This window comes from Xenopus tropicalis, chromosome 2 (genome assembly GCF_000004195.4).
Source record: "Xenopus tropicalis strain Nigerian chromosome 2, UCB_Xtro_10.0, whole genome shotgun sequence".
In the NCBI taxonomy this organism is placed as follows: Eukaryota; Metazoa; Chordata; class Amphibia; order Anura; family Pipidae; genus Xenopus; species Xenopus tropicalis.
This window is the reverse complement of record NC_030678.2, coordinates 150,046,663-150,073,610: the sequence shown is the minus strand read 5'-3', so window position 1 is coordinate 150,073,610 and position 26,948 is coordinate 150,046,663. Positions and strand designations below refer to the sequence as shown.

General features: G+C 42.1%; 1 protein-coding gene across 3 annotated transcripts; it reads left to right on the top strand.

Moving 5' to 3' along the window:
* Positions 1–1,348: 1,348 nt before the first annotated feature.
* Positions 1,349–26,859, top strand: nek5 (NIMA-related kinase 5). 3 transcript variants are annotated; one of them, XM_012957872.3, is made up of 23 exons: positions 1,349–1,446; positions 3,636–3,774; positions 4,527–4,623; positions 4,973–5,070; positions 6,913–6,996; positions 7,080–7,150; positions 8,754–8,840; positions 12,033–12,087; positions 12,484–12,684; positions 13,336–13,429; positions 13,677–13,828; positions 13,949–14,142; positions 14,870–14,936; positions 15,371–15,496; positions 17,080–17,163; positions 17,381–17,479; positions 17,958–18,035; positions 19,579–19,647; positions 20,344–20,458; positions 21,251–21,391; positions 23,366–23,464; positions 24,070–24,181; positions 25,889–26,859. In XM_012957872.3, the coding sequence occupies exons 2-23, from the start codon at positions 3,643–3,645 to the stop codon at positions 26,424–26,426; spliced, it is 2,793 nt and encodes a 930-aa protein (XP_012813326.1). In that variant the 5' UTR covers positions 1,349–1,446; positions 3,636–3,642; the 3' UTR covers positions 26,427–26,859. The 3 variants fall into 3 exon arrangements, with proteins under 3 accessions (XP_012813326.1, XP_002936777.2, XP_004912026.1); XM_002936731.5 differs by having other exon boundaries at positions 13,946–14,142; XM_004911969.4 differs by having other exon boundaries at positions 1,358–1,446; positions 3,632–3,774; positions 13,946–14,142.
* The last annotated feature ends 89 nt before the right edge of the window (positions 26,860–26,948 follow it).

Sequence of the window (26,948 nt, the reverse complement as noted above, 5' to 3'; positions counted from 1 at the left end):
GTTTTTAAATTGATGGAAATAAATATGTGGTTTTATATTTGAGTCGTCCAGTGCTCCGCTTCTTCTTTGATTTGTTTTGGACATTTTGGCCTTATCGGGGGCGGCACGAAGCGTGGTAGCACGGAAAAGTACTTACAGTTGGCTATCCTGGTGAGTGCTCCCCTCCTTTTGCTTGTCTAGGTTGATTTAGTCACCTACATGCTAGGCCAAATTAGACAGATGCAATTGCTGGCTCAAAACATGGAGGGCCCAAGTGTCCACTGAAAGCATTCCAGCCTTATGGAGGAAAACAGAACAAGCAGATGCACTGGTCAACCTCAGTTGGTATCTGAACCTTGTGTACAAAAGTAAATGGCATTAGAAAGACAGTATTTAGCTTATCATGGAGTTCAAGTAAAAGGATGATCACACCTCCAATACTCTGTTACTTACAGACAGAATTTGCTCTGATTTATTTAGTCCAGCCTTAATGACCATTTTCCCCACATACAGAAATAAACACAAATTCTAAAGTTTGCATTGATTCAGGTCTCTAACTCCAACCCCTGCAGATCAGCATTAGAGATCACCCAGTCAACATACTTGAACTGAGTCAGGCCTGGACTGGCAATCTGTGGGTTCTGGCAAATGCCAGAGGGGCTACTGTAAGGTGCCATAGACAGTCACTATTTATTGGGTTGGTGGGGGTGCTGTTTGGGTCTCTGTGCACTTGAAATACCAGGGCCTGTTTTGAATCCCAGTCCAGACCTGAACTGTGTAGATGTGAACCTCCTGGCTCTCCTGTGTGACCCCATAGTTCAGTAGGGTTCGGATGTAAATGTAAGGTTGGTACAGGATGTAAGTGTTTTACAGCAGAAGTCTTTTGGATGTGTTCACATATAAAATGTGAAAAATACAAATGACTCCCTGGTTCCTAAGTTAATTTAGAACCTAGCAACTAGATAACAGTTAAAATTTCAAACTGGATAGCTGCTGAACAAAAAGTGAAACATTTAAAAAAACATAAATAAAAAATGAAGACCAATTGCAAATTGTCTTAGAATATCCATGTCTACATGTCACTAAAAGTTAACACAAAGGTGAACAACCCATTTATTCAGGCTTCTGCCCTTGCATATCACACAAATACATTTCCCCTCCATGCAATGACATAATGTTACAACTCCCAGCAACCATGACTGAACACTGAAGATAAGGCTCAGCATTACAGAAACCCACAGATATTTCTCAGAATAAAGCGTTATACTGCTCAGTGCTTCAGCTGGTTACATTTGGTTTGTGGCAGCCCTGCGCATTATGAGAGCTGTGAGGGGAAGGAGTGAGGCAGGTGAGTGCTACAGGTCCCACGGTGCGCATGCGCAGTGTTCATTCCCAAAGAGCTTGTGTCCTGCAGCCTCATTGCTCTGGCCGAGAGTCTGGGAGCCGAGCCGGACTGGTAAAAGTGCTGTGAGTATGAGCCGGGGCACTGGGGGCAAATGTTTCACTCAGTAACGCTACGGGCAGCAGGGACTTAGGGGTGAACTCGCCCATAGCAACGCTTTGGGGTTTCTCGCAACTGTTTGCGTTCTGTAACCATAGCAACTAAGGGGCGGAGGAGCAGAACAAATATAAAATCTATTTAGCGCTGTACCCGCTGTACTTTGTGTGTCTGATCCGATGTTCTGCTGAGCCCACACTGGATAAATCCCAGCTACTGTAACTACAAAAGTAGTGGGAGCTGAAGTTCAGCTAGAAATCCATAATGGAAGTTCAGTAGTATGGTTTATAGTGTTTTTTTACCCCTCTCCATGCTTTGATGTGTTTTGCAGTTTCAGTAAGGGTACCATAGGAGTTGACATATGTTAGCGCCTTACAATTTACAATATTTTATCTCCTCCTCATTATTATACTGGGGATTCTGGGAATTGTAGTTTAATTATTGTTGGGCTTCCCTGGTTTCTGTGCTCAGAGGAAAGTTGAGAGATATCCTAGAGATGCCACTTACAGTCTTCTAGAGGGAGTTGAATTACACAGTAAATGGAAGAGGAGAGCTGAGACGGCACTGGATCTGCTAAAGAGAAGCAGGAAGGCTGGAGCTCTCTTCTAGTCATCAAGAAATGAAAGGAATCCAGTGTCCAACCTGCAAGCAAAACAGACATTAGCTGTTAGTGGGTTGCTGGGAGTTGCAGCTGGAGGACTACAGGCTGGACATTGCTGATGTATATATATATATATACAGTTACCCAGTATTTACTGCCCTTTCTGCTTTTATCTGCCCCTCTGATTCTGGAGCCAGAGGATCATGCCCTCAATATCTAAACCGTACCTAAATCTGCCCCTATCCTAAAATACAGAAAAGATAATAGGTGTTGTTTACTATTAGAGGGTACAGTGCAAAACAAATCTATCTTTGCACGTGGTAAGTGCCATATACCATGGGGTTGTGCCTAAAGGTGGCCATACACGGGCCGATTCTAGCTGCCGATATCAGTCCCTTAGACCAATTTGGCAGCTTATCTGCCCCTGTATGGGCACTAACGATGGGCCTGCCTGACTGATATCTGGCCTGAAATCGTCCAGATCTCGATTGGGCAGGTTTGAAAATCAGTTGGATCAGGGACCACCTTGGCTTGTTAAGAAAAGAAAACGTAAGGCTGATGCCACACGTGGCGTTTTTCCCGCTGCGTTTTTTCTCAGCCTAAAAACGCCGCACAAGCCACACAGCCCGAGACTATGGCGTTTTTCAGCCAAGTACTGGTGACGTAAGCCAATCCCATTCCCATGGTGCTAATAGTTCGAAATAGCAAAAAACGCCGCGTGTTTCCGCTAGGTCTGGCAGCTGCCTTTGCGTATACATAGGAATAGCTTGCTTTGCAAATAATGGCGTATTTTGGCCTACGCTTGAAAAATCCATGTATGGCGTTTTCTAGCGTATTTCCGCATTGTGTGGTTTGCTTTGCGTCTTTTCAAGTTTTCAAGTTATCAGGCGTTTTTCAGCCGCCGAGAGAATTAGAAAATACGCAGCGGAAAAACGCCACGTGTGGCATCAGCCTTATACCATGCAACTTTGAAATACACATTCAGTACGCATTTGCAATGGTTTTTTACTTATTTGCATATATAATTGCTATTAGCAGCAGTGTTTATCTATCCTTTTCTATTCTCTGCCCTGGGGGCTCTGGCAATTGAAACAATGTAACACAAGGCAGCAGACTGACAGACCTGACTTGCTGGTGGAGTCTGACCTTTGCAACATTGTTTAAAAAGTAACAACCATTTCTATGGCAATTATATTTACAAATGACTTTTAAACCACTAAAAAATTTCAATAAATTCACATTGGAAAGTTGCTTGGAATTATGTTTTCTTTTATTAGACAAAAAAAATATTTTTGGGGTTGACATGTCCTTTAAATGTGAACTATCCCTGACCAGTTGTCAAGCACAAGGCTCCGTTTGCAAGTTGTCCCAGAGCAGACTATTTGTTTGTGCTCATTATTCACCACCTGCAGGATAGTTGTGGAAAAAAGCATGAATAATTCCACCAATGCATATTTTAGTAAATCAGGCCCAATACCTTCAGAAAATGCAGTGTTGTTCCCAAGGATGCTGCTGTAACCAGACTTGCCTTGTGTTTGTTTCTCTTCTATAAGACAGGTAGGATATGTACCAAAGCACAATGGACAAGTATGACATTGTACGGATGATTGGGGAAGGAGCATTTGGAAAAGCGTATCTGGCAAAGGGAAAGTCTGATAACATGCAGTGTGTAATCAAAGAGATCAACTTGTCAAAGGTAACGGTCCTGTATATTATACTTATAATGACCTATTTGTTAAATGGGCTGTGTAACTTCTTCCATATGTAAGATTTTTACTGCGTTAGGTTCTAATGTGGGGGGGGTTCAGGGGAGCTGCCTATAGTAGCAGTGGGGATAATAGCCTCTGGGAAGGGACTGTGGCTGTGGGATAGCAGGTATAGTAGGGAAAGATGGTGCCTATAGTAGCAGTGGGGATAATAGCCTCTGGGAAGGGACTGTGGCTGTGGGATAGCAGGTATAGTAGGGAGAGATGGTGCCTATAGTAGCAGTGGGGGGATAATAGCCTCTGGGAAGGTACTGTGGCTGTGGGATAGCAGGTATAGTAGGGAGAGATGGTGCCTATAGTAGCAGTGGGGGGATAATAGCCTCTGGGAAGGGACTGTGGCTGAGGGATAGCAGGTATAGTAGGGAGAGATGGTGCCTATAGTAGCAGTGGGGATAATAGCCTCTGAGAAGGGACTGTGGCTGTGGGATAGCAGGTATAGTAGGGGGAGATGGTGCCTATAGTAGCAGTGGGATAATAGCCTCTGGGAAGGGACTGTGGCTGTGGGATAGCAGGTATAGTAGGGAGAGATGGTGCCTATAGTAGCAGTGGGGATAATAGCCTCTGGGAAGGGACTGTGGCTGTGGGATAGCAGGTATAGTAGGGAGGGATGGTGTGTATATTAGACAGTCCTACTTTTATAAACTGAGCATAGATAAACTTGAGCTATAATACTTTTCCTTAGATGCCAACGAAAGAGAAAGAAGCTTCTCACAAGGAAGTGGTTCTGCTTGCCAAGATGAAGCACCCCAATATTGTCACCTTCTTTTCTTCTATTGAAGGTGAGTGACTCTTTTGCAAGGTCAGTTACTTACAGACTACTAAATGTTATTTTTGTTCTTCATTAACACAGGCACACACATACATGCACAGACGCACACATCAGGGCCACTATCAGAGGGGTAAAGACAGGAATCAGTGAAATAAGGGGACCCAGATTTCACCACCTGGGGGATGGACTCGGCAGGTTGGAGTTGTGGTCAGGCAGGTGTAGAGGTGCCTACTAGTTTAAAATTTGAACTTTGGGGTCATGTTTCCAGATTATGAAAATATAATAACATATCAATGTCTGAATGATGGCAAAAGTTAATTGCACTTGCCCCTTGATCATTTCATGCTATTTAATTGCAGAAAGAAATAAGCTGTATATCGTGATGGAGTACTGTGATGGTGGGGATTTGATGAAGAGAGTAAACAAACAGAGAGGAGTGCTCTTTGAGGAAGATCAGGTATGGGAAGAACCATTTCTGAGAGCTCATGCATGAGAAAGTGCAAAGCGCTGAAATGGGCACAAAATTGACAGAAAGGTACTTGCCCCCTGTAATGCTACTTTGCTGTTTGTGGCAAGCACCAATGCATGCATTGGTGTATGCATTTACATGGTAATTCCCAAGTTCCCTTAGCAAGTTCCATCAGTATTTTGTGTCCATAATGGTGCATCATGCACAAGTTATTTTGGATGCAACTTAAGGGCCCCCACTGTTATGCTGGAATTCTGGGGAAAATGCACAGGAATGGTCATTTTTTTCTTTGCTAACATAAATAAGATGCCCCCTTGTGTCACAATTATATGAACTATGGCAAAAGATTTAATTCTAAATTGTTTAGCTCAAAACTACCAGGCTTGTAATAGTAATAGCCAGAGTGCAATAACCCCTACGAACCAAGTCTTTCTCTTTTACTACTCTAACTGCGTACCCACTGATCATTCATGATACTGTTTCTATGCAAACCTCCAGTTATGTAACAGAGGCGGTAATGTACTTCCTATAGAAAACGATTGGATACAAAAGGATATGAACATCCTTCCTGGAGTTTTGTGGCCTATAGAAAAGGGCATAGAAGTTGTCAGTGACTTGTAATATCCTATAATGTACAGTAGGAGGCTCTCTATTCCATGCATTATATTGCTTTGTAAATCAAAGAATAGTTCTTAGTTACATAGTTACATAGTTACATAGGGTTGAAAAAAGACCAGTGTCCATCAAGTTCAACCCATCCAAGTAAACCCAGCACACCTAACCCACACCTACCAATCTATACACTCACATACATAAACTATAAATACAACCACAAGTACTAACTGTAGATATTAGTATCACAATAGCCTTGGATATTCTGATTGTTTCATGTGTTTTGTTCAGTGTGTAGAAGACCAATATATTAGTGTGGGGCTGTTACTGTGGCTTTGTATTTCCCCGTTGGGTCCATTTCTGGTAGGGTCCATGCATTCCCTCATCATTTAAAGGAGAACTAAAGCCTGACTAAAGTAGGCTAGAAATGTTGTACATTATGTTTTAGGCTTCTGTACCAGCTCAGGGCAACCCCAGCCCTTTAGCAGGGAAGATCTGTGCCCCCAAAGTTGCCCCCAGTAGCCCCCCATCTTTTTTTATGCTGATTCCCTGCACATGCTCTATGCTGCTGTCACTTACCTGAGCTTAGGGGCCCACTCACAATATACTGTATATATAGAATGTAAGTGTCACAATATAAGGCTTATTAGTAATTAGTACATGGCAGGTCATAAACAAGTGAAAATAAGATCAGAATTTAATAATCAGCCCTGTAACATCATTTTTCACTTGATAATTTTTGACAACCCCTAAGCTCAGCTTCTCAACAGCTGCCCAAAGCCCACTGAGCATGTGTGTGTCCCAGACACTTTACAAAACTGTGACAAATTTGAAGTCCTGGATCATTGCTCATATTGAGATGCTGAAACTTTAGGCAGGTGCAATAAGTTCAGTAAATAAAATATATGACATTTTTTAATCATATTAATTTTCAGAGTTTAGTTCTCCTTTAATAGAAGGAAGACAAGTTAAATGGGATAGTAAATAATGGCCTAGCTATTACCCTGAGCTTCACAACTCTGTCAAACAGGAAACTGGAAATTCACTAGACAATTCACTGCTGGATCATGTGCAAGAAGATCACCAATTTCTGACAGTTCAGTATTCAGTAGTTATTGAATTATATTGTGATATCTAGTGGCAAATAAAGGACATTGGGATGTATTATTAATCTAAAACTGATACATGGATTTGCCTGTTTGGGGATTCACCTTTCAGATCCTCAGCTGGTTTGTGCAGATTTCATTGGGACTGAAACACATTCATGATCGGAAAGTCCTGCACCGAGACATCAAAGCACAGGTATAGACCGTGCACATACTGACTGCTGACTTCAATGGAGCTCTCGCAGGCAGGGATGTGACCATGTTTGTGTTTGCTTGCAGAACATTTTCCTTTCCAATAATGGAACACTGGCAAAACTGGGAGACTTTGGCATAGCAAGAATGCTGAACAAGTAGGAAATCTTTTTAATAATAATCCTTTGTGACTTTGTAAATAGCCCATCTGGCTGTGTTTTAATGGAAAATATCACTTAAAGGGGTTGTCCACCTATGAGTTAACTTTTAGTATGATGTAGACCAGGGGTCCCCAACCTTTCTTAATCATGAGCCACAGTCAAATGTAAAAAGACTTGGAGAGCAACACAAGCATCATAAAATTTCATGGAGGAGCCAAATAAGGGCTGTGATTGGCTATTAGGCAGCCTCTGTGCACCCTATCAGCTTACAGGGGCTTTATTTGGTAGGAAATCTTGTTTTATTCAACCAAAACTTGCCCCCAAGTCAGGAATCCAAAATAAACTACCTGGTTTGGGGGCACTGAGAGCAACTTGGTTGGGGATCACTGATGTAGAGAGTGATATTCTAAGATGATTTGTAATTGGTCTTAATTTTTGATTATTTGTGGTTTTCCAATTATTTTAATTTTTATTCCTAAGCTCTCTAGTTTGGAGTTTCAGCAGCTATCTGGTTTATAGCTGAGTTCTGAAAAGTAACAACAATAAATTTGTAGTCTCATAGAGCAATATTATTTTAATACAAAAATAAAAAATAAAGCCCAATAGAAAAGTTGCTTGAAATTGCTCATTCTTTAATATACTAAAGGTTACTGACACCAGAAATGAAACCTTTTTTACATTTATCATAACACTGTCTTTGCATGCTATTTATAATTAAGCCATAAAAGTATTTCCCCAATGCTTTTACATTACTTATCTGACCCACCATGTTCCTCTATGAGGGGGCGGCCATATTTGTGCAGCAGGAGGCCGTTAGCAATAGAAGCTATAACTGACAGGCTGAGAAGGGACAGTCAGGTTGGCAAAACAGTCAGGTTTAGGGACGTCACGTACCAATTACTAACAAAAGCAGCCCCATCAGCCATCAATGTAACCTATAGGGAACTTTTAACTTACATTAATTAGTGTAAGTATCACCATCCCCGTAAGTACTTCAGGATGAACCACTAAGTTTTAGCTCAGTATCTAATCTGAACTCTAATTTATTACATTTTGAGAAAAAAAGTGAAATCATCTGTAAACAAAAAAAAAATTGCTCCCAGTTGTAAGGGCTGTGGCACACGGGGAGATTAATCGCCTGCGACAAATCTCCCTTGTCGCGGTCGTCAAATCTCCCCGATATGACATCCCACCGGCGAGAATCTAAATTGCTGAAGTTGCCTCGAGAGGCCATCCCACTGATTTATATTCTCGCCAGTGGGATGTCATATCGGGGAGATTAGTCAACCGCGACAAGGGAGATTTGTTGCGGGAGATTAATCCCCCCATGTGCCACAGCCCTAAAACACTTTATAATCACATGACTTTAAGGATTTAGGTTCGTTTTGACAGAACATCAAGGAGTAGGCCAAACTGGAATCCAGCAATGAAAAAAAAAGGGCTGGAATTTATCCCAAACAAAATCTTGGATTCGGTGCAGCCCTAAAAGTATTAGATTGTGATAGATTTGTAACTTTAATTACCAGTATCTGTTTATATTCTCTATTATATATGATCTTCAAACACAGTGATAATCTTATGTATGATTTGTCTTTGAAAGCACAATGGAACTGGCGCGTACCTGTGTGGGAACTCCATATTACCTCTCTCCTGAAATCTGTGAGAATAAGCCATATAACAACAAAACGTAAGTGCAGTTTGTGTATAGCGTCTCTGTACGTGCACGGGGAATGTCCAATCCCAGTGAATTGCAGTTACAGGAATGATGGGGTCTTGTGTTTATATCTATTTTATTTTGTGTTTCTGGGAGTTACTCAGATAAAGCATTTATAGAGACAATGTTTAGGTTGGCCAACACAAGTTGATGATGCAGAGGCATAACAATAGGGTCTTGGCAGTCCCAGACATTTACCCAGGAGACCCATCTCCTGGTTTCTCTTGTATAAAGGGGAGCTGTTTAGGGGTTTGATGTGGGTCTTGTCCTGAAATTCTGCACCCGTGATAGAAGAGGTCTTACAAATGGTACCAGCATGAAAATTGTAACTGCAGAAGCCCCCAAGCCTAAAGGGCTCATTTAGATCTGTAGACGCAGTAGGCAATTTGCCCTTTTCCCCATCTAAAACCACTTTCATTAAATTCCAAATGCACTCTGTGCACTTCTGTATAGTCACGCTCACACCTTCCTGCCTTCCAATCCAAATTGAGCAATGCTTTGTCTACTGATGCACGGCGCTGTGTGAACCCTGGAGCTACCGCCCTGACCAGGAGATAGCTGCATGATTCTCTCAGTGCCCTGCATCAATAGACACAGTGCACTTGTAGCTAAAGAATTGGGCACAGACATTATTTGCATGCTGAACACCAGAACTGACATGACTTACATGAGAAACACTGGAGCTGATGCCGAACAGACTGCAAAAACAACTGCATCTGTTTTACATTGAAGAGCACATGTACATGTAGTTGCTTCCATTGATGATCGGTATTTGGCGATTTTTTCGGAAAATTATCCGACAACTTTTTCGTTGCCTTCCGAATGTTGCGCAAAATCTGCCGATTTTTTCGTATCGTTAAAACTTGCGCGAAAAGTCGCACCTTTTTCGTAGCCATTCCGAAAGTTGCGCAAAATGTTGCGATTTTTTCGTAGCGTTCGGATTCATTCAAGCTTCAGTATGGTGACTTTTCTTGGGCCAGGTTGGAGCAGCAGAGTGCCATTGAGCCCTATGGGAGACTTTCCTTGGGCCAGGTTGGAGCTGCAGAGTGCCATTGAACCCTATGGGAGACTTTCCTTGGGCCAGGTTGGAGCTGCAGAGTACCATTGAGCCCTATGGGATACTTTCCTTGGGCCAGGTTGGAGCTGCAGAGTGCCATTGAGCCCTATGGGAGACTTTCCTTGGGCCGGGTTGGAGCTGCAGGGTACCATTGAGCCCTATGGGAGACTTTCCTTGGGCCGGGTTGGAGCTGCAGAGTGCCATTGAGCCCTATGGGAGGCTTTCCTTGAGCCGGGTTGGAGCTGCAGAGTGCCATTGAGCCCTATGGGAGACTTTCCTTGGGCCGGGTTGGAGCTGCAGAGTGCCATTGAGCCCTATGGGAGACTTTCCTTGGGCCGGGTTGGAGCTGCAGAGTGCCATTGAGCCCTATGGGAGACTTTTCTTGGGCCGGGTTGGAGCTGCAGAGTGCCATTGAGCCCTATGGGAGACTTTCCTTGGGCCGGGTTGGAGCTGCAGAGTGCCATTGAGCCCTATGGGAGACTTTCCTTGGGCCGGGTTGGAGCTGCAGAGTGCCATTGAGCCCTATGGGAGACTTTCCTTGGGCCGGGTTGGAGCTGCAGAGTGCCATTGAGCCCTATGGGAGACTTTCCTTGGGCCGGGTTGGAGCTGCAGAGTGCCATTGAGCCCTATGGGAGACTTTCCTTGGGCCGGGTTGGAGCTGCAGAGTGCCATTGAGCCCTATGGGAGACTTTCCTTGGGCCGGGTTGGAGCTGCAGAGTGCCATTGAGCCCTATGGGAGACTTTCCTTGGGCCGGGTTGGAGCTGCAGAGTGCCATTGAGCCCTATGGGAGACTTTCCTTGGGCCGGGTTGGAGCTGCAGAGTGCCATTGAGCCCTATGGGAGACTTTCCTTGGGCCGGGTTGGAGCTGCAGAGTGCCATTGAGCCCTATGGGAGACTTTCCTTGGGCCGGGTTGGAGCTGCAGAGTGCCATTGAGCCCTATGGGAGACTTTCCTTGGGCCGGGTTGGAGCTGCAGAGTGCCATTGAGCCCTATGGGAGACTTTCCTTGGGCCGGGTTGGAGCTGCAGAGTGCCATTGAGCCCTATGGGAGACTTTCCTTGGGCCGGGTTGGAGCTGCAGAGTGCCATTGAGCCCTATGGGAGACTTTCCTTGGGCCGGGTTGGAGCTGCAGAGTGCCATTGAGCCCTATGGGAGACTTTCCTTGGGCCGGGTTGGAGCTGCAGAGTGCCATTGAGCCCTATGGGAGACTTTCCTTGGGCCAGGTTGGAGCTGCAGAGTGCCATTGAGCCCTATGGGAGACTTTCCTTGGGCCGGGTTGGAGCTGCAGAGTGCCATTGAGCCCTATGGGAGACTTTCCTTGGGCCAGGTTGGAGCTGCAGGGTGCCATTGAGTCCTATGGGAGGCTTTCAAAATCATGCTAAGTCTGAAAGTTTCGGCCGCCGCTTACGAGTGCTCAATACGAAAAAGTCGCGACAAGATACGAGCGAATCGTAATGGCTACGAAAAACCTGCGTTTTTTCGCGAAAATCGTATTGGTAACGAAAAAGTCGCAACAATTTCCGAAAAGTCGTAAAGGCGCCAAAAAAAATCGCAAAAAATACAAAAAAGACGCAAAATGTTCGTTTTCCAATCGGAATTTTTCCAATTCGGATTCGAATTCGTGTCTTAGTAAATCAGCCCCTAAGTGTGACTGACCCGACAGAACCAAACACAGCCACCTACACTGTGACAACTACAATGCCTACCAATAGTACCCGTGTCTGTATTGACCTAAACCTGACTCGACACCATTCCAATGTTTTGTATGTTATTGTTTTGTGATGTTGTAAAACCAATAAAAATTTACCTTTAAAAAAAAAAAGTGCACTATGCTCACTGTGTCAGGGTAAGTGAATGTGCCCTTAATTCTTGGTAGCAGCAATAGTAGCAGTATTTTATGCTTCTGTGTCTTGTAACCACGCCATGAAGAGGTGGTATGTGCAGCTGTGGGTTCACCTTTGTGCTACTGTTTTCGTTTTTAATTTTAGCGGGGGTAAAGTTGGCTATAAAGCAGAGGGTCTTTGACATCACAGGAAAATAGGGGGCTATTATAATGAAGTGGCCTTTTTTGTGGGCACTCTAATGAGTTTGGCTGACTTGTTTTACAGGGATATTTGGTCGTTAGGATGTGTGCTGTATGAGTTATGTGCCCTTAAGCATCCGGTAAGTTAGTAAATGTTATCTGGTATCAGTGTATCATCCTTGGATATTTTTTTTTGTAGTTTTTGAATGCTGTTAGAACACAAAGGAGATGTTGTATTACAATATAATTTTCTAGAGGTTAAATATCTACTAAATCAAATAACAAGGTAATTATATTAAAAAATACAATATTTCTTTTTGTTTCGAAGTCAGGCACTCAGGGCAAATGATGTGCCTGCCATGATCCTCACACTGGCTTCAGTAGCTGTGTCTGTCACTCTAATGTACCTTCTATGTACATAGAAAAATAAATGGCAATAAATAACCTTTCATCCTGGAAGGACTGAATTGTAGTGAATCATCTTCATTTTCAAAATCCTTTCTCTAAGATATTGCTATTTTCTTTATTCCGTATAGTTTGAAGCTAGCAGCCTGCGCCAACTGGTGCTGAAGATCTGTAGAGGCCGATATGAGCCAATCCCGACTAAGTATTCCTATGACTTGAGGATTCTGGTGTCTCAGCTTTTCAAAATATCCTCTCGGGACCGACCTTCCATCAACTCCATCTTAAAGAAACCGTTTCTAGAGAAACGTATTAACAAACACCTGAGTCCAGAGGTTAGTATTTGCCATTAGAGTAATGGTTGGGGTTGCCACCTATCTAAATTACTTTTAACACTCGGTGGAGGGCAGACACAGAAAAGGGTGGGCAGTGATGTAAAAGGGGTGGGGCAGTGACGTTAAGGGGGTGGACAGATGGTGGGCAGCTTATGGAAAGGATTGGGGCAGATCAGTGGTGGGCCATAGGCTCATCTTGGCAGGTGTTTTACTGGCTAGACCCCTCATCCCGCCTACATCCCGCAGATATTCCAGGCCTTTGTAGCAACTACGGATAAAACTGATATTTCAGTACATTAGAAGAAAAGATATTTAGTGAGGCGATTGGATCAGCAAATAAGCTATGTCAGCTATGAGAATAATGAATGAAGAACTGAGAGTAACTAAGTTGGAATATGATAAAACTGTAGAGGGTGTTTTTGATGCAGACGACAGGGCTATAAGATGATTACCCCTAGATACAGCTATGTGTGCACTTTTTTTTTCTTTTTTTCAACACAAATTAACTATGTAACTACGTATGGCTGTTGCGGTTGTTGGGCAGGTATTAGTTGCTGTAGAAGGGGAGATAGAATAATTGCTTGCTGTGTTCAGTAGAATATAGTGGGCTGGGAGATGATGCTTATAATTAAACATTTGCTGATCTTCTAGCTCATTGAAGAGGAGTTCAGCCATACTGTCATACACAGGAAAAAACCATCATCAAATCCAGCCAGATATCCTTGTAAACCTAAACAATTACCTGGTAATGTATAGACGTACTATTTCTCATTGTTCTCAATTGCAAATTCCTGTTCAGCCCAGGGGTTGTAAGGGATATAAAGCTGCCATCAAATATTATTACATCAGCACTATTGCTGGGCGGAGAGGTGCAGGGGAAGAAGAAAGATGGCAGCCACATTGGGTTGCTGGCATCCCAAGTCAGTGTGTGTAGTCTTATCTGACCTTTGTGTTACTACCTGCCTAAATAATGTGTGTTTCTTTGTTATAAGTTGCCAAAGTTGAAGTTGCAAAAGCTGAGAGATGCAAAATCCGTGAAGTCAACTCTCCCAAGCCTAAAGTAGCTGTGCAACCTAGGAGGGAAGTCTTACCTAAGAGGAATGAATGGAAACCTCCTTCTGTTCCACAGCAACATGCAGTCAAGGTGATCACCCTGCCTAATGTGCAATATGTTTCTTCAAAGATTCTCAGCAATTTGCCTGTGTTTATTTGCTTCTGGATTACTTCAGTGGTACTGTTTGTTTCTCTCTTCTATGCCCAGAAGTATTGGGAACCAAAGCCAGATGTTGGCGGACGGGCAGCAGTGGCCAAGATCCAGGGGCAGTATGATCACTACTTTGCCCAGCTAAACAACATACAGAGAAGAGGCTATGAGCAGATGCCTAATAATGTGCCCCACGTCAACCAAAGAGTCGAGGATTATTACAAACAGAGAGCCATGCAACATCAAAACCAGCTGTAAGAATTTTTTTTTGTAAAATCATAAGAATACCTTGGGATGTGGTAACAGTGGTAATGCCATAGTTCTGACCTTGATAATTGCCTTGCCGTGTGGTTGAACATGCGCTAAAACTGGCCATACAAGCTCCCATATGTTTCGGACCATGAGTGGGCTCAAAATTATCGCCCTGGTAATTTTCATACCATGGCGATTGATCATTTAGTTCGATCATACAGGTTAGAAAATTTCAGTTGGATAACAGTAAAATATATGCATGTATTGTGTATCTGACAATGTCCTTGGAGAACCTACAGTGGAAGTCATTTTCGTACGATTGGTGTCTGTCAACTATTTAATGTTCAGAACATTTGTTATTTTTAGAGCTTTATCCTACAATTTCAGTCTGAATGGTAGTTTTACATTGTTGCCAGGGATGAGCACAATAATTGCGTGACCATAAAATTCGCTGTGCGTTGCTTCCTTTAACGCGGGTGTTGGCTTTTGGCATTGTTTTGTTTTACCACGTGTGTCATTCTTTCGCCCATCTCTAATTGTTGCATTTAAACGTACAATCAATATCCAAACATTTGTTGGAAGAAGACTAAAATCTGAACGTGTATTTTTATGGCATAGATATCCTATTTATAATGCTAGATATAATTTAATGTTGCCTTTAGTGCTGATTGCAGGCCCCTGCATTTGTTCTCTGGTTATTGTTTGTTTACCTGCATTGTGCCATTCCAGGCCTGCCGATTACTTACTGAGGAGACAGGAGGCCCAGCTGTATAAGTTAAAGGTTGAAAAGCAAATGGTAAGTTCATAACATGAGTAAGCAGCCATACACAGTTCTGCTGTCTCATAGCTGCCATTAGCTAAGAAATTCAGACTGATTTGGAACGATGGGTCTAGTGGAGCAACACACAAAACTAGGGAAGTCACTACTGTATATTGTAGAATGCCTATTGGTGCAGGAAAGCTCTGGAGTTAGCGCCACCCTGAACATGGTGGTAATTCGCCAAAACACTCTAATTCTGCAAACAGTTTCATGCAATCCCCAGTGTGACAATGTTAGCAACAACTTTAATCATTGTTGCATGGTGGGTAAAAACTTGGCACTTTGCTTGTACTGGATTAGTACATGGCCCTTACAGCCTTCTGTACTTGGTGCATGCTGGGATTTGATACATTATACATTTGTATATTAGAAAAAAACATTTTAAAAAATAACATTTAATATTATTGTAGGGCCTGCGTCCATCCTCAGCCGACCACTTCTATAAACCAGCATCGAGACCAGCACTTTCTCCTGAGGTGCAGATGAACAGACTTCCACAGAAACAGCAGATTAGGAATAATGAGAATAGGGAACAAGTAAGTGAACTATATGTTTAGCAGTGGAACAATTTATGCCAGAACAAGTTTTAACGTTTAAAGGGGTTGCACACCTTTAAATTGACTCTTACTATAATGAGCAGATTGACACTGAGACAATTTGTTCAGCAGCTTGCCACTTTAAAATTTCAGCAGCTATGTGGTTGCTAGGGTCCAATATAACCTAGCCGCAGGCAGTGGTTGAATAAGACACTGAAATTTAAATAGGAAAGGCCTGAATAGAAAAATAAGTACCGTATATACTCGAGTATAAGCCGATCCGAATATAGGCCGAGGTACCTAATTTTACCTAAGAAAACTGGAAAAATTTATTGACTCGAGTATAAGCCTAGGGTGGGAAATGCAGCAGCTACTGCTAAGTTTTTTTTTTTAACTGTCAAGCAAGTTTGGGAAGGCTAAGGAAGCTGCCATACTAAGTATCAAGTACTTGCCATCCTGCTGTGTGCCCTCCCATTCTTCTGTGTGCCCTCCCATTCTTCTGTGTGCGCTCCCATCGCAATGCAGCATGTCTCCCAGCACAACTGACAGCAAAGTTTCTATTTGTGAGAGTGCATCAGGGTAGACTTACAGTTTGTGCAGGTTCACAGGGGCCTTATGCAGTCATGGAAAAGCCATCAATCGCATTTGTGCAGTGTGCACTCACATCCTATGAAGCTGTGTTGTGCGTGCTCCCAGCACTTGAATGTAGCCGTCCCTGAATGAAGCCAACAGCATGAATTGTGTCCGCTCCCATAATGTATGCGCTTCCATTCCAATGAAACTGTGTGAGTGTGCACACGTGGGCACAGGAGCACACATACGTACAAGCGTACGTCGACGGGGGGGCACATTTTTGGTGCTGAAAAACTCGAGTATATACGGTAAAAAAAGCAATAACTATAAAATGGAAGCTTTAAAAAGCAATAGTTTTTGGGCAGGTTTTTGACCCCTATTTGAAAGATGGAGAGCGTCAGAAGGAGGAGGCAAATAATTAAAAAAATATAAGAAATAAAAAATTAAGACCAATTGGAAAGTTGCTAAGAATTGGCCATTCTATAATATTCTTTAAAGGTGAAGTACTAGTGCGCCATAACCCTGTAGTCCCTCACTTGCTAAAAAGCCACCCAACCCCTTCTTGAAGCTATATAATGTATCTGCCAGTACGACTGGTTCAGAGAAAGAATCCCACAACTTCACAGCTCTCACTGTAAAAAAACCCTTATTGAATGGTATATTTATTTATCATATCACCCCTTTAGGGCCTTATTTCCAAGGTAAACAACCTCAGCTTGACCAGTCTTCCCCCATAGCTGACACTTTCCATACCTCTTACCAACTTAGTTGTGCCCCTTTTTGGACCCTCTCTAACTCAATAATATTCTGTTTGAGCACTGGAGACCAAAACTGCATGAATATTCTACATGGCACTGGTTCATAAAATGTCAGAAAGTATCAAGGCACTCACAAAGCATATCTTCCCTAATATGCAGGACATTTACTGTGGTGGATTTGTAAGCCCCGGTACAGTAGTGGCCTGTATTGCCTGTGGCAAAACATCTGATTGTGTCCTGTGTGTGTAACAGGAGTATCTCAAGCAGCTGGAGCTCATTCGGCAGCAGTATCACAATGACGTGAGGGGAAATAAAGCCAAAGCAGGGCTACAGCAGGTATATATGTATTTTTTTTCATAAACAAGTCTAGGTTCATCACATAACAGAAAAAAAGGCTTACTTGTACTGTGTGGTCCTCACATATATACTAGGTATACGCATACAGAAACAAACAATAAACAAACAGCAGTCTAAAGGCCTATATTATTATTGACTGTTTATAAAATATTGTTGCACCTCCTTACTGACATAATCCGCTATCGTTACTCTGTAGGAAGCTCCGAGACTTGTAGAAGGGACTTACCTGGTACAGCAAGGAGGCCACAAATTGGAAGGACCCTGTGTTCAGCCTGACAGTAAAGAGCCGGCCGAGGTACTGCTTGCTGCTTTAGCACAGTAATGAAAAGCAGATGTCATAAATTGTTTCACATTAGGGTATTTTATTAACAGTAGATGTTTTTGCACCTGAGTACAATAAGTGAGGGTATTGTATGTCCAATCCATCTGCACTTTGTCTATAATTCATTCTATTTAAAGGACAGGGCCAATGGTTTCTGGTATGAGAGTTCCATGTAGGAACACACCACACCTTAAACACTGATATGCATGCACAAAAAATGACCATGTAAAGGAAAATCATCAGTATGGGTGTGATTGCTCCATCTGTATTTGGCCAAAAGCAGCATCCTGTGGCACAGCTGTGTTAATTATAGACAGTGCCGAGTGGCAGCCCACAGACCCATGTGTGAGGTAAGGGTAGTGGGCTACATTGTGACCCTAGGTCCTTTCTGCTACCCCAAGCAGAGCTTACGCTCCCTTCCTTATTTAACCAGATTTTGTTTACATTTCAGGAGATTCAATGTTTAAATCAAATATTAAAGCAAAACAGAGAGGAACGAAGAGAACTGGAAAAGAAATATAAAATTAAGGTTGGTCCATAAGCCTTATTATAAGTTCTTTTATACACACGGTGTATTGCATGACTGGCTTGTGTTGGTGTACTGTGCCAAATACATGAACAGCTTTTTGCAGTACCTCAGTCCAAATGTCCTTATGTTCTTAAACACAGACTTTACCTACAACTGAACTGAAACAAGACCCAGTTCACTACAATCATTCTTTTTCATTAGTAAATCTGAAAGCAGATTTCCCACATTCTGGATAACAGGTCCTATACCTGTATTTCTTTTTTTTGTAATACGATTTATAGTCTGTTTGCAGTGATCAGTTTGCATGCAGTGTTTCATGAGTCCAGCACCACATAACTAATACTGCAGTACATCATTTATTAATGAAACTATAGTGTATAAGGAAAGCTGAGAAAATGCAGATAAATAAAAGATGACCATGGAAGGAGCACCGCAGCCTCAGAGCTGTGACATGCTGGTATTTTCTTCCGCTGAATGCCTGAAATTGCCCCTACCACATGCCATTGGTTGCAGTGGCAATCATATAAAAACCAAAAAGCCTCAGAGCTGTGACATGCTGGTATTTTCTTCCGCTGAATGCCTGAAATTGCCCCTACCACATGCCATTGGTTGCAGTGGCAATCATATAAAAACCAAAAAACACTACTGATTTTCACAGTTCCCATTGGCAGAATTTGAAATGCGTTGGGGGAAAAGTGGTGGGGCAAAAACACAAACTTGCAAAGCAACATATAGGGGCAGAATTATTAAAATTCAAGTTTGTGACTTATTCATCAGTCGATATGTAATCAGGGCTCTTTCTGATATCCAGGCTGGAAACTTCGGTCACTTCAAGAGAATATTAAGTCATAAATGTGGTCATTGGCTGACAGCTGTGCCTGGGCTCCCTATGTGACCCAATCACTCATCCAAGAGCTTACTATAAGAATCTGCCAGACCTGGCCTGCCACCTGGATGACTGAACCAGGCAAAGATCTGGTTTTGGTAACCTGGCCACTTGAGTGTATTCTTCTGCGTATGGCCAACTTTAGAAAAGAATGTAACATTTTCTGCCTGGTCCCTCTATTCTATCTGTAGGACTTAGGATGCATGTCTAATGGTGTAATAGAGGTTGTTTGGAATACCAGTGGCTTTCACAAATTGGCATCTTAGGAAAGGCTACAAATTGTAATCTGAGCTAGTGAGCTAGTAATACCCTCACAGAAATGTTAGAAATGTTGGAAATAAATCAAAAGGAAGATAAAAACACATTCAGCTCTCAATATTTTAAGACAAACACACAGGAGAGCTAAACAGTGAAGGACTAGTGGCCCTGTAACCAAATTATCAAGGAGCAGTATTCCAGGAACAAACTGTTCCATAATCTGTATCTGAATGGTTCTTTCTTCATGTACTGCTATTTAGCTTAACATTTTAGTGTTTCTTCTGACAGCTGTTTGTGTTTTACATTTAGTTTTGCCATGTATTTTAAGTAATTGCTGCTTCGGTTTTTTGGGGTTTTTTTCCATTGACAGTTAATATTTCATTCCTCATTCATTTGCAGGGTGGAGTTAAGTTTGAGATTAATTTGGATGGGCCTACAGCAGACGAGGGCACAAATCAAGAGGAAGAGGTAGGTTATCTTCTGGGAGTGGATGAAATGCTGGATCTGTATGTCAGCATTAAAGCCTTAAGGGTAATTTACTAGTGCAGTCGCACTAAAATAGCTGTTAAGGTTGCACATGTTTATAACAGATACTTGTGTACAAACACATTCCTTGCACTTGCCTGTAGTTGCATTAAAGGACATGTATTTCACTGGGGGTGCCAAAATGTTAGGTACCCCCCAGTGAATAGATCACAAGTTTTTTCCCCCCCAGGCATGAAAAAATTACAGTGGGATTATGGGTAAAAAAACACTGCATATTGTGTACACAGAGATTTACACCAAAAAATGCACTTTGCACGTTCTTTTCACCAACAGAAAAATGTTACCCTTCTATATACTGTAATAAATACAGTCCTAATAAATGTTTTGTTCTTGGAACTTTATAATATCAGCAACAATACCACTGCAGTTTCTTAACAATTTACTTTCTACTGTAGTCAGAGACAGGGCTGCCATCAGAAACTTTGGGGCCCCACACACAAGTTATTTATATCGGACCCCCCACAAACACAAAATTTTGGCCACGCCTCTGGTGTGTGCAATACAAACAGTTTTTGCATAAGTTACTCAAACTGCATAAGTGTAGGAGCCCAATGATATTGCTGTAGGGCCCAATAACCATAGTGCAGGCTAAAGAAGTAACGCTCTTGGGTTTTGCAGGAGAATGACCACCTGAATGATACTTTGACATTTGAGCATGGGAAAAAACTAGAGGGCACCAACTGGCATAGAGTGTGCAACGATCACAGAGGAAACAGTGAAGATGGGAAATCAGGTAAAATATTCTAGATTATTCATTGAGACAGATTTATGATGTGGAGTTATATAGATTTGTACTTATTTATTTTGTGAATTCCCTGGTATTTACATAGTGGGTCCCCAAAGTGCAAAGGCTATAGGAATAAGGAATGTAGGGAAGGGACTGTGGCTGTGGGATAGCAGGTATAGTAGGGAGAGATGGTGCCTATAGTAGCAGTGGGGGGATAATAGCCTCTGGGAAGGGACTGTGGCTGTGGGATAGCAGGTATAGTAGGGAGAGATGGTGCCTATAGTAGCAGTGGGATAATAGCCTCTGGGAAGGGACTGTGGCTGTGGGATAGCAGGTATAGTAGGGAGAGATGGTGCCTATAGTAGCAGTGGGATAATAGCCTCTGGGAAGGGACTGTGGCTGTGGGATAGTAGGTATAGTAGGGAGAGATGGTGCCTATAGTAGCAGTGGGATAATAGCCTCTGGGAAGGGACTGTGGCTGTGGGATAGCAGGTATAGTAGGGAGGGATGGTGCCTATAGTAGCAGTGGGATAATAGCCTCTGGGAAGGGACTGTGGCTGTGGGATAGCAGGTATAGTAGGGAGGGATGGTGCCTATAGTAGCAGTGGGATAATAGCCTCTGGGAAGGGACTGTGGCTGTGGGATAGCAGGTATAGTAGTGAGAGATGGTGCCTATAGTGGCAGTGGGGGGATAATAGCCTCTGGGAAGGGACTGTGAAAAAGCAGTACAACAGTAGCATGATATGGTGAATATTATTAATAACTATTATTTTCACTGTATATTTTGCTTCTGTATAGCTGAAGATGATGTCAGTTTTGATCACAAAGCAATGGAACAGAGGAAGCAGTGGGCCCCAGGAGCACCCCAAACACTTCTGCGTTTTCTGGGGGATGCTGACTTCACTTCTGCATGCAGTACCTTGGCTGATGGGCAGAGTGGTGAGAATTCATTCAGTCCCTATGAAAACGAATATTTATTGTAATGTTATACAGCTTGTTTTAGCCAAAAAATCTATAATAGGTCTAGTGCCCTCCTGCTCTACCTATAGATCAGGTATAATCTCAGATAACTCTTTCCACTTCTGATACTGCTCACACCTATTATAAAGGGAACTCAATACCCAAAGCCTGACTTTTGTACTAAGCAGTTCAGTTTTACAGAGTAGCAGAAAGGTGATATAGTGAATACCCCGTGGCTCTTTGTGAAACAGTACTGAGTTCAGAGCTGCAGCAAATGTATTTTATTTTCCCTATCCCCACACTGGATGGGGTAACACAATTAGCACCCTAATCTGTCACTTTTGATAAATGTATCCTCTCTTTTACAAGGTACAAATATTAAAGTTTGAGGAAACATACTCGGGTAATGCTTATGTCTGACCTTCAGTGACCAGCATTTTAGAGATCTGGTAAATAATACAGAAAGAAGCAGAGAATGGCACAATGCCCTGGTACAGTTGGCAGTACAGTTGGTAGTGTACGATATCCACAAATCTGTCCTGCCATTGAGTTCAGCCTCTGCTGTTCACATTTCATTACCTTGTACAAAGGTTCAGCTGCCAATAGCAAACAATCAATGCCCTTTGGTCCTGTTTGTCTTTCTCTTTGGGCTTTCCATTAAGTTTACTACAGAAAATACCCACCTTGCGCTACCACATTATTTCCCTCCCAGCGTTCCCTGCTATACTGGATCACACTCTCACTTTCCATAACACATATTGAGGCATAAAAAAAGCCTGCTGCAACAAAACGGACAGACGATCCCTGTTTTGCTGTAAGGGGAGGGCATTGCTTGGTAGCTTAATGCACAGAATATCCTACTGTATATATATTTATAATGGGTGAGTGCAGGGGAGCCCTTGTTGCTGTCTATAGCTATAAATTCCTGCATGTCACGTAAGCCTCTTTCAAACTGTGAGGCCAGATTCAAATGTGAGGTTTGTGTGTTAGTGAAGTAAGTAAATACATAGCACAATACTCCCAGATACAAGCAGCCCCAACTCTAACTGCACCAGGGGTGTATCTAGTGGGTGAGACCCGGGTGTTGATTATGGGAACACATGGGTAAGTGAAGACTGAGAACCACTGAATATGTCTCTGATTCTAGTTCTGTTCTGCTAATGTATGAATAGAAATGGACGTCACAAGGCACACAGTCTGGTTACATAGAGACTGTTCCTGTAAAAGGTCATTACTCTGGCAAGGTTGCTTTTTTGTTGATCTAGAGCTAGGCAAACAATCATTTTAAAGGGGTGGTTCACCCTTAAGCTGACTTTTAGTATGTTATAAAATGGACAATTCTTTTTTTCTTTGCTATTTTTTTGAGTTATTTGCCTTATTCTTCTGAATCTTTGCCTTCTTCTTACTCTTTCCAGGTTTCAAATAGTGGTCATTGACCCTGGCAGCCAAAAACTACTGTTCTTTGAGGCTACAATTTTATTGTTACTTTTCATTTGTTATCTTTTATTCAGGCCTCTCCTATTCATATTCCAGTCTCTCATTCATACCACTACCCGGTTTAATTTGGACCTTAGCAACCAGCTAGCTGTTGAAATTCTAGACTGGCTAGTCAGCACTGTGCCAACTGCTTCCCTCAATATTATGCATAAAGCTATGTATCATGGCTACTAATAACTACTGTGCCCCAGTCTTTAGTCTAAAGCAGTGGTGTAACTATAGGGGCCTGCAGAGAAAGGGGGCCCAATGGGCAAGTTTAGGTTCTGTTTATTAAACTGTGCTCCAAACTGTTTGTGCTCCATTACTTTCCTGGTTCATATTGTTTGAAAGTAATTTTCTACTCCAGTCATTACATTGTAAACATACGGTGTATACTGTGTATCATATTCTGCGTTTGTCACAAGCTTCTTTCATTTCTATGTTTATCAAATGAAAATTTTGTTATCCATGGGGAAGCTGGAGAATTGCCGGGGAACAGGAAGCAGTGGAACCACGTGGCACCTGGAACATTACTGAGAGCCTTGGCAGAAACCGACGTAAAAGAAGATGTGTGTGGTAAGGGCCATTCATGCATAAATCATATACAGGTATAGGACCCATTATCAAGAATGCTCGGGACCAAGGATATTCCGGATAAGGGGTCTTTCTGTAATTTGGATCTCCATACCTTAAATCTACTAAAAAAATAATAAAACATTAATTAAACCCAACAGGACTGATTTGCATCCAAAAAGGATTAATTATATCTTAGCCGGGATCAGTTACAATGTAACTTTTTTGTAATTCGGATCTCTCACCTAAAGTCTGCTAAAAACATTATTTAAACAGTAATTAAACCCAAAAAGGAAATACATTTGAAAAATCTGAATTATTTGATTAAAATGGAGTCTATGGGAGACGGGCTTTCCATAATTCGGAGCTTTCTGGATAACGGGTTTCCGGATAACGGATCCCATACCTGTATATGTATAACCCATAAACAAAATGTAAAATATATGCTTTATCCAATCCAATGCCAGTCTGTGTGTTCCCAGATTAGGTATTGACTGCAATATGCAACCTTTGGCCCTCTTGTTCAACTGCAACTCCCTAAATCCAGTTTGCTTTTACATGAATCCAACCTATTCACTGGTATAAAAGAGACTTGTCTTTGGATTTAGATGGGACGCTGAAACCATGGCTACCAGAAAGGCCGGACTCTGAAGCTGATATAAGTTCAGATGATGATTTGGATGAAGAGAGACTTGAACCAAGATCTGATGATGATGATACGTAAGAGCAATGTTAATGTGTATGTGTTTGCATGTGCCTAAATGTCAGTAAGCTTTCATCCAGGTCATGATATCCGTTATCTAGTATTGGTAAGTCTAACATAGCTGCACTTGCTGAGCAGTCTTGAGAAGGTTTTACCACTTATCCGAGCAGTTCCTTCTGTTCAAAAAATCTTTATAGATATATTGGCAACCATATTTGGGGAGAACCCTGAAACTAACATAGGAATATGAGGAACAAATTTGCAGATGACAAAAACCATCATTAACCTCTGATGTTGGCATCAGGGCTAACGCTTTGCAGCCTACTCCTGGGTTCCTCGGTGATTGGCCACAGCAAAAAACAGAAGAGTGTCCATGGGTTTGACGGCTTCCTCAGTACTTGCTCAGTGTTGGTGATTACTTACAGGGATGAGTTACCTGCTTGTCTATGTGCAAGGCGAAGGGAATGTACTTGGGGGATACACTGGTACAGGAGGGGGTAGTAAGGGCTGTCTACATTTTATCTAAGCCTTTTATACTCTCTAGCTCTCTGCAAATCATAATGTACAACACTGGGGATATAAAAGTAGAATATACATATTTAAGTGCATAGATTTAGAATAGTGCCTATCTCTGCCATGATCCAAAAACTTGCTGGCACCAGATCCATGACTTTGCTACCATTCATGTGGTCATTATATAAACCTTGCATCAAAATCAAAGGCTAGAAAGGGTACTATCTGCAGGGAGAAAATACAGGTTTGGGAACTGTTATCCAGAATGCTTGGGGTTTTCCGGATAAGGGGTCTTCTGTAGTTTGGATCACCATACCTTAAGTCTGCTAAAAATAATTTAAATGTTAATTAAACCCAATAGGATTGTTTTGCATCCAATAAAGATTAATCAAATCTTAGTTGGGATCAAGTACAAGGTACTGTTTTATAACAGAGAAGAAGGAAATCATTTGAATAAAATGAACTCTATAGAGCAGGGTTCCCCAACCTTTCTTACTTGTGAGCCACAGTCAAATGTAAAAAGACTTGGAGAGCAACACAAGCACCATAAAACTTCACGGAGGAGCCAAATAAGGGCTAAGATTGGCTATTAGGTATCCTCTATGCACCCTATCAGCTTACAGGGGGTTTATTTGCCACTGGTTGGGGATCACTTCTATAGAAGATGGCTTTCTGTAATTCAAAGCTTTCTGGATAACAAGTTTCCATATAATGAAGCCTACACCTGTATTTATTTATTAACTTATTTTCATCTCCACTTAATTCCTTTTACATTTTACTTTTTAAAGGAGAAGGAAAGGCTAATAAAGAGTTAATCTCAAGCTGCAGGCATACCTTTAGTTGTCTCAATAGTGCCCTTAAGTCTCCCCATATTTCTCCCGTTCAGAAGATCAGAAGCCAAACAGGAAGAAAAAACACTGAGCTGTGTAAAGAAAATTCCCATAATGCCTCACTCCTGCACAGACGCACAGACACCCAGACCAAACTGAACATGCTCAGTTAGTTAGACTATGAGTCAGCTTCCTAAGGGGGGGAGTGAGTTCTTAGCATTCTTGAGGGACGGGGGAGCAGGAGAGAGCAGAGAACAGAAAGCTGCGTGGTCTTTTTTTCAGAGAAGTCAGTGCAGTGTTTCTGTGAGTGCTTATGGCTGTATTTAATAGACCTTTCTGATAAAGCTGACTTAGTTTTTACCTTTCCTTCTCCTTTAAAAGCAATTTTGAGGAATCTGAAGATGAACTCAGAGAAGAAGTCATGGAGTCCATGGAAAGAGTTTTAATTCCAAGTGATCAAGTAGATGATGCTGATGTGAAAAAAACAAATGCACCAAAAGCAGCCCTACATAAAGCAGCTAATCCTTCCATAGAGATTGACTCAATAGAGGGTCCAAATCCAGAAGATCATTCAGCAGCGGAAGAGAATCCAGATAATAGAGAAAAGCAGTCTCTCAAGATGGAGAACCTTGGTGAGGCACAAGACCAGACTTCAAGAGAAGAGACTGTAGAGCACAAAGAAATCCATTCTCTAGAAAAAGATACTGTTGGGCAGATAGAAAATCAAATTCAAGTAGAAGTGAAACTGGAACAGATAGAAGACCAACTGCAAGTAGCTGAGAGGGAAACGGAGACAGAAAACAAGTCTTCTGGAGAAAGGAAAGTAGCCGAGGCAGCAAATCCTGCTGATGTCCCTACTGCACCCAGCAGTGTCTTTATAAATGAAGCTCCTCCATCATCTAATATCTGTTCTGTATAGTAAATACTCCAACTATGACATTAGTGTATCGTAATGTACCCTATTAGTGAGCTTCTCTATTCACTGTCTTTTGCATGGCTGAGAAAATCATTGGCCCACTGCCTATAAGCTGCCATCTTTCTAGGCTGGCCCACTACTGTGAATCTGCCACAGCATGAGATACACCTGCCAGGGTTACAGCCATCTGGGAAACGGGAGAGGGGGTAATTTTAGGATATATTGTTGTTTTTATTGTCCAAATACAATTATTTAGCAATAGCAGTTTCATGTTTCAAGCTCTTTGGCCTGAGTGCACATATTCACTTTATTTTCTTATACTATTTGGTCATTTTCCTGTGGAACCAAACTGTAAATTATATCCTTACTGATGTAATTTCTGTCACATGACTTGTATATTATAATAAATAACGTACCCCCTGCTGTAAAATATGAAGATATAAGAATTCACCTTGGAATTCCATGACCTGTATGAAAGCACTCGGCCTTCCAACTTTTTACCTTTATATGGTAATGGAATGCCTC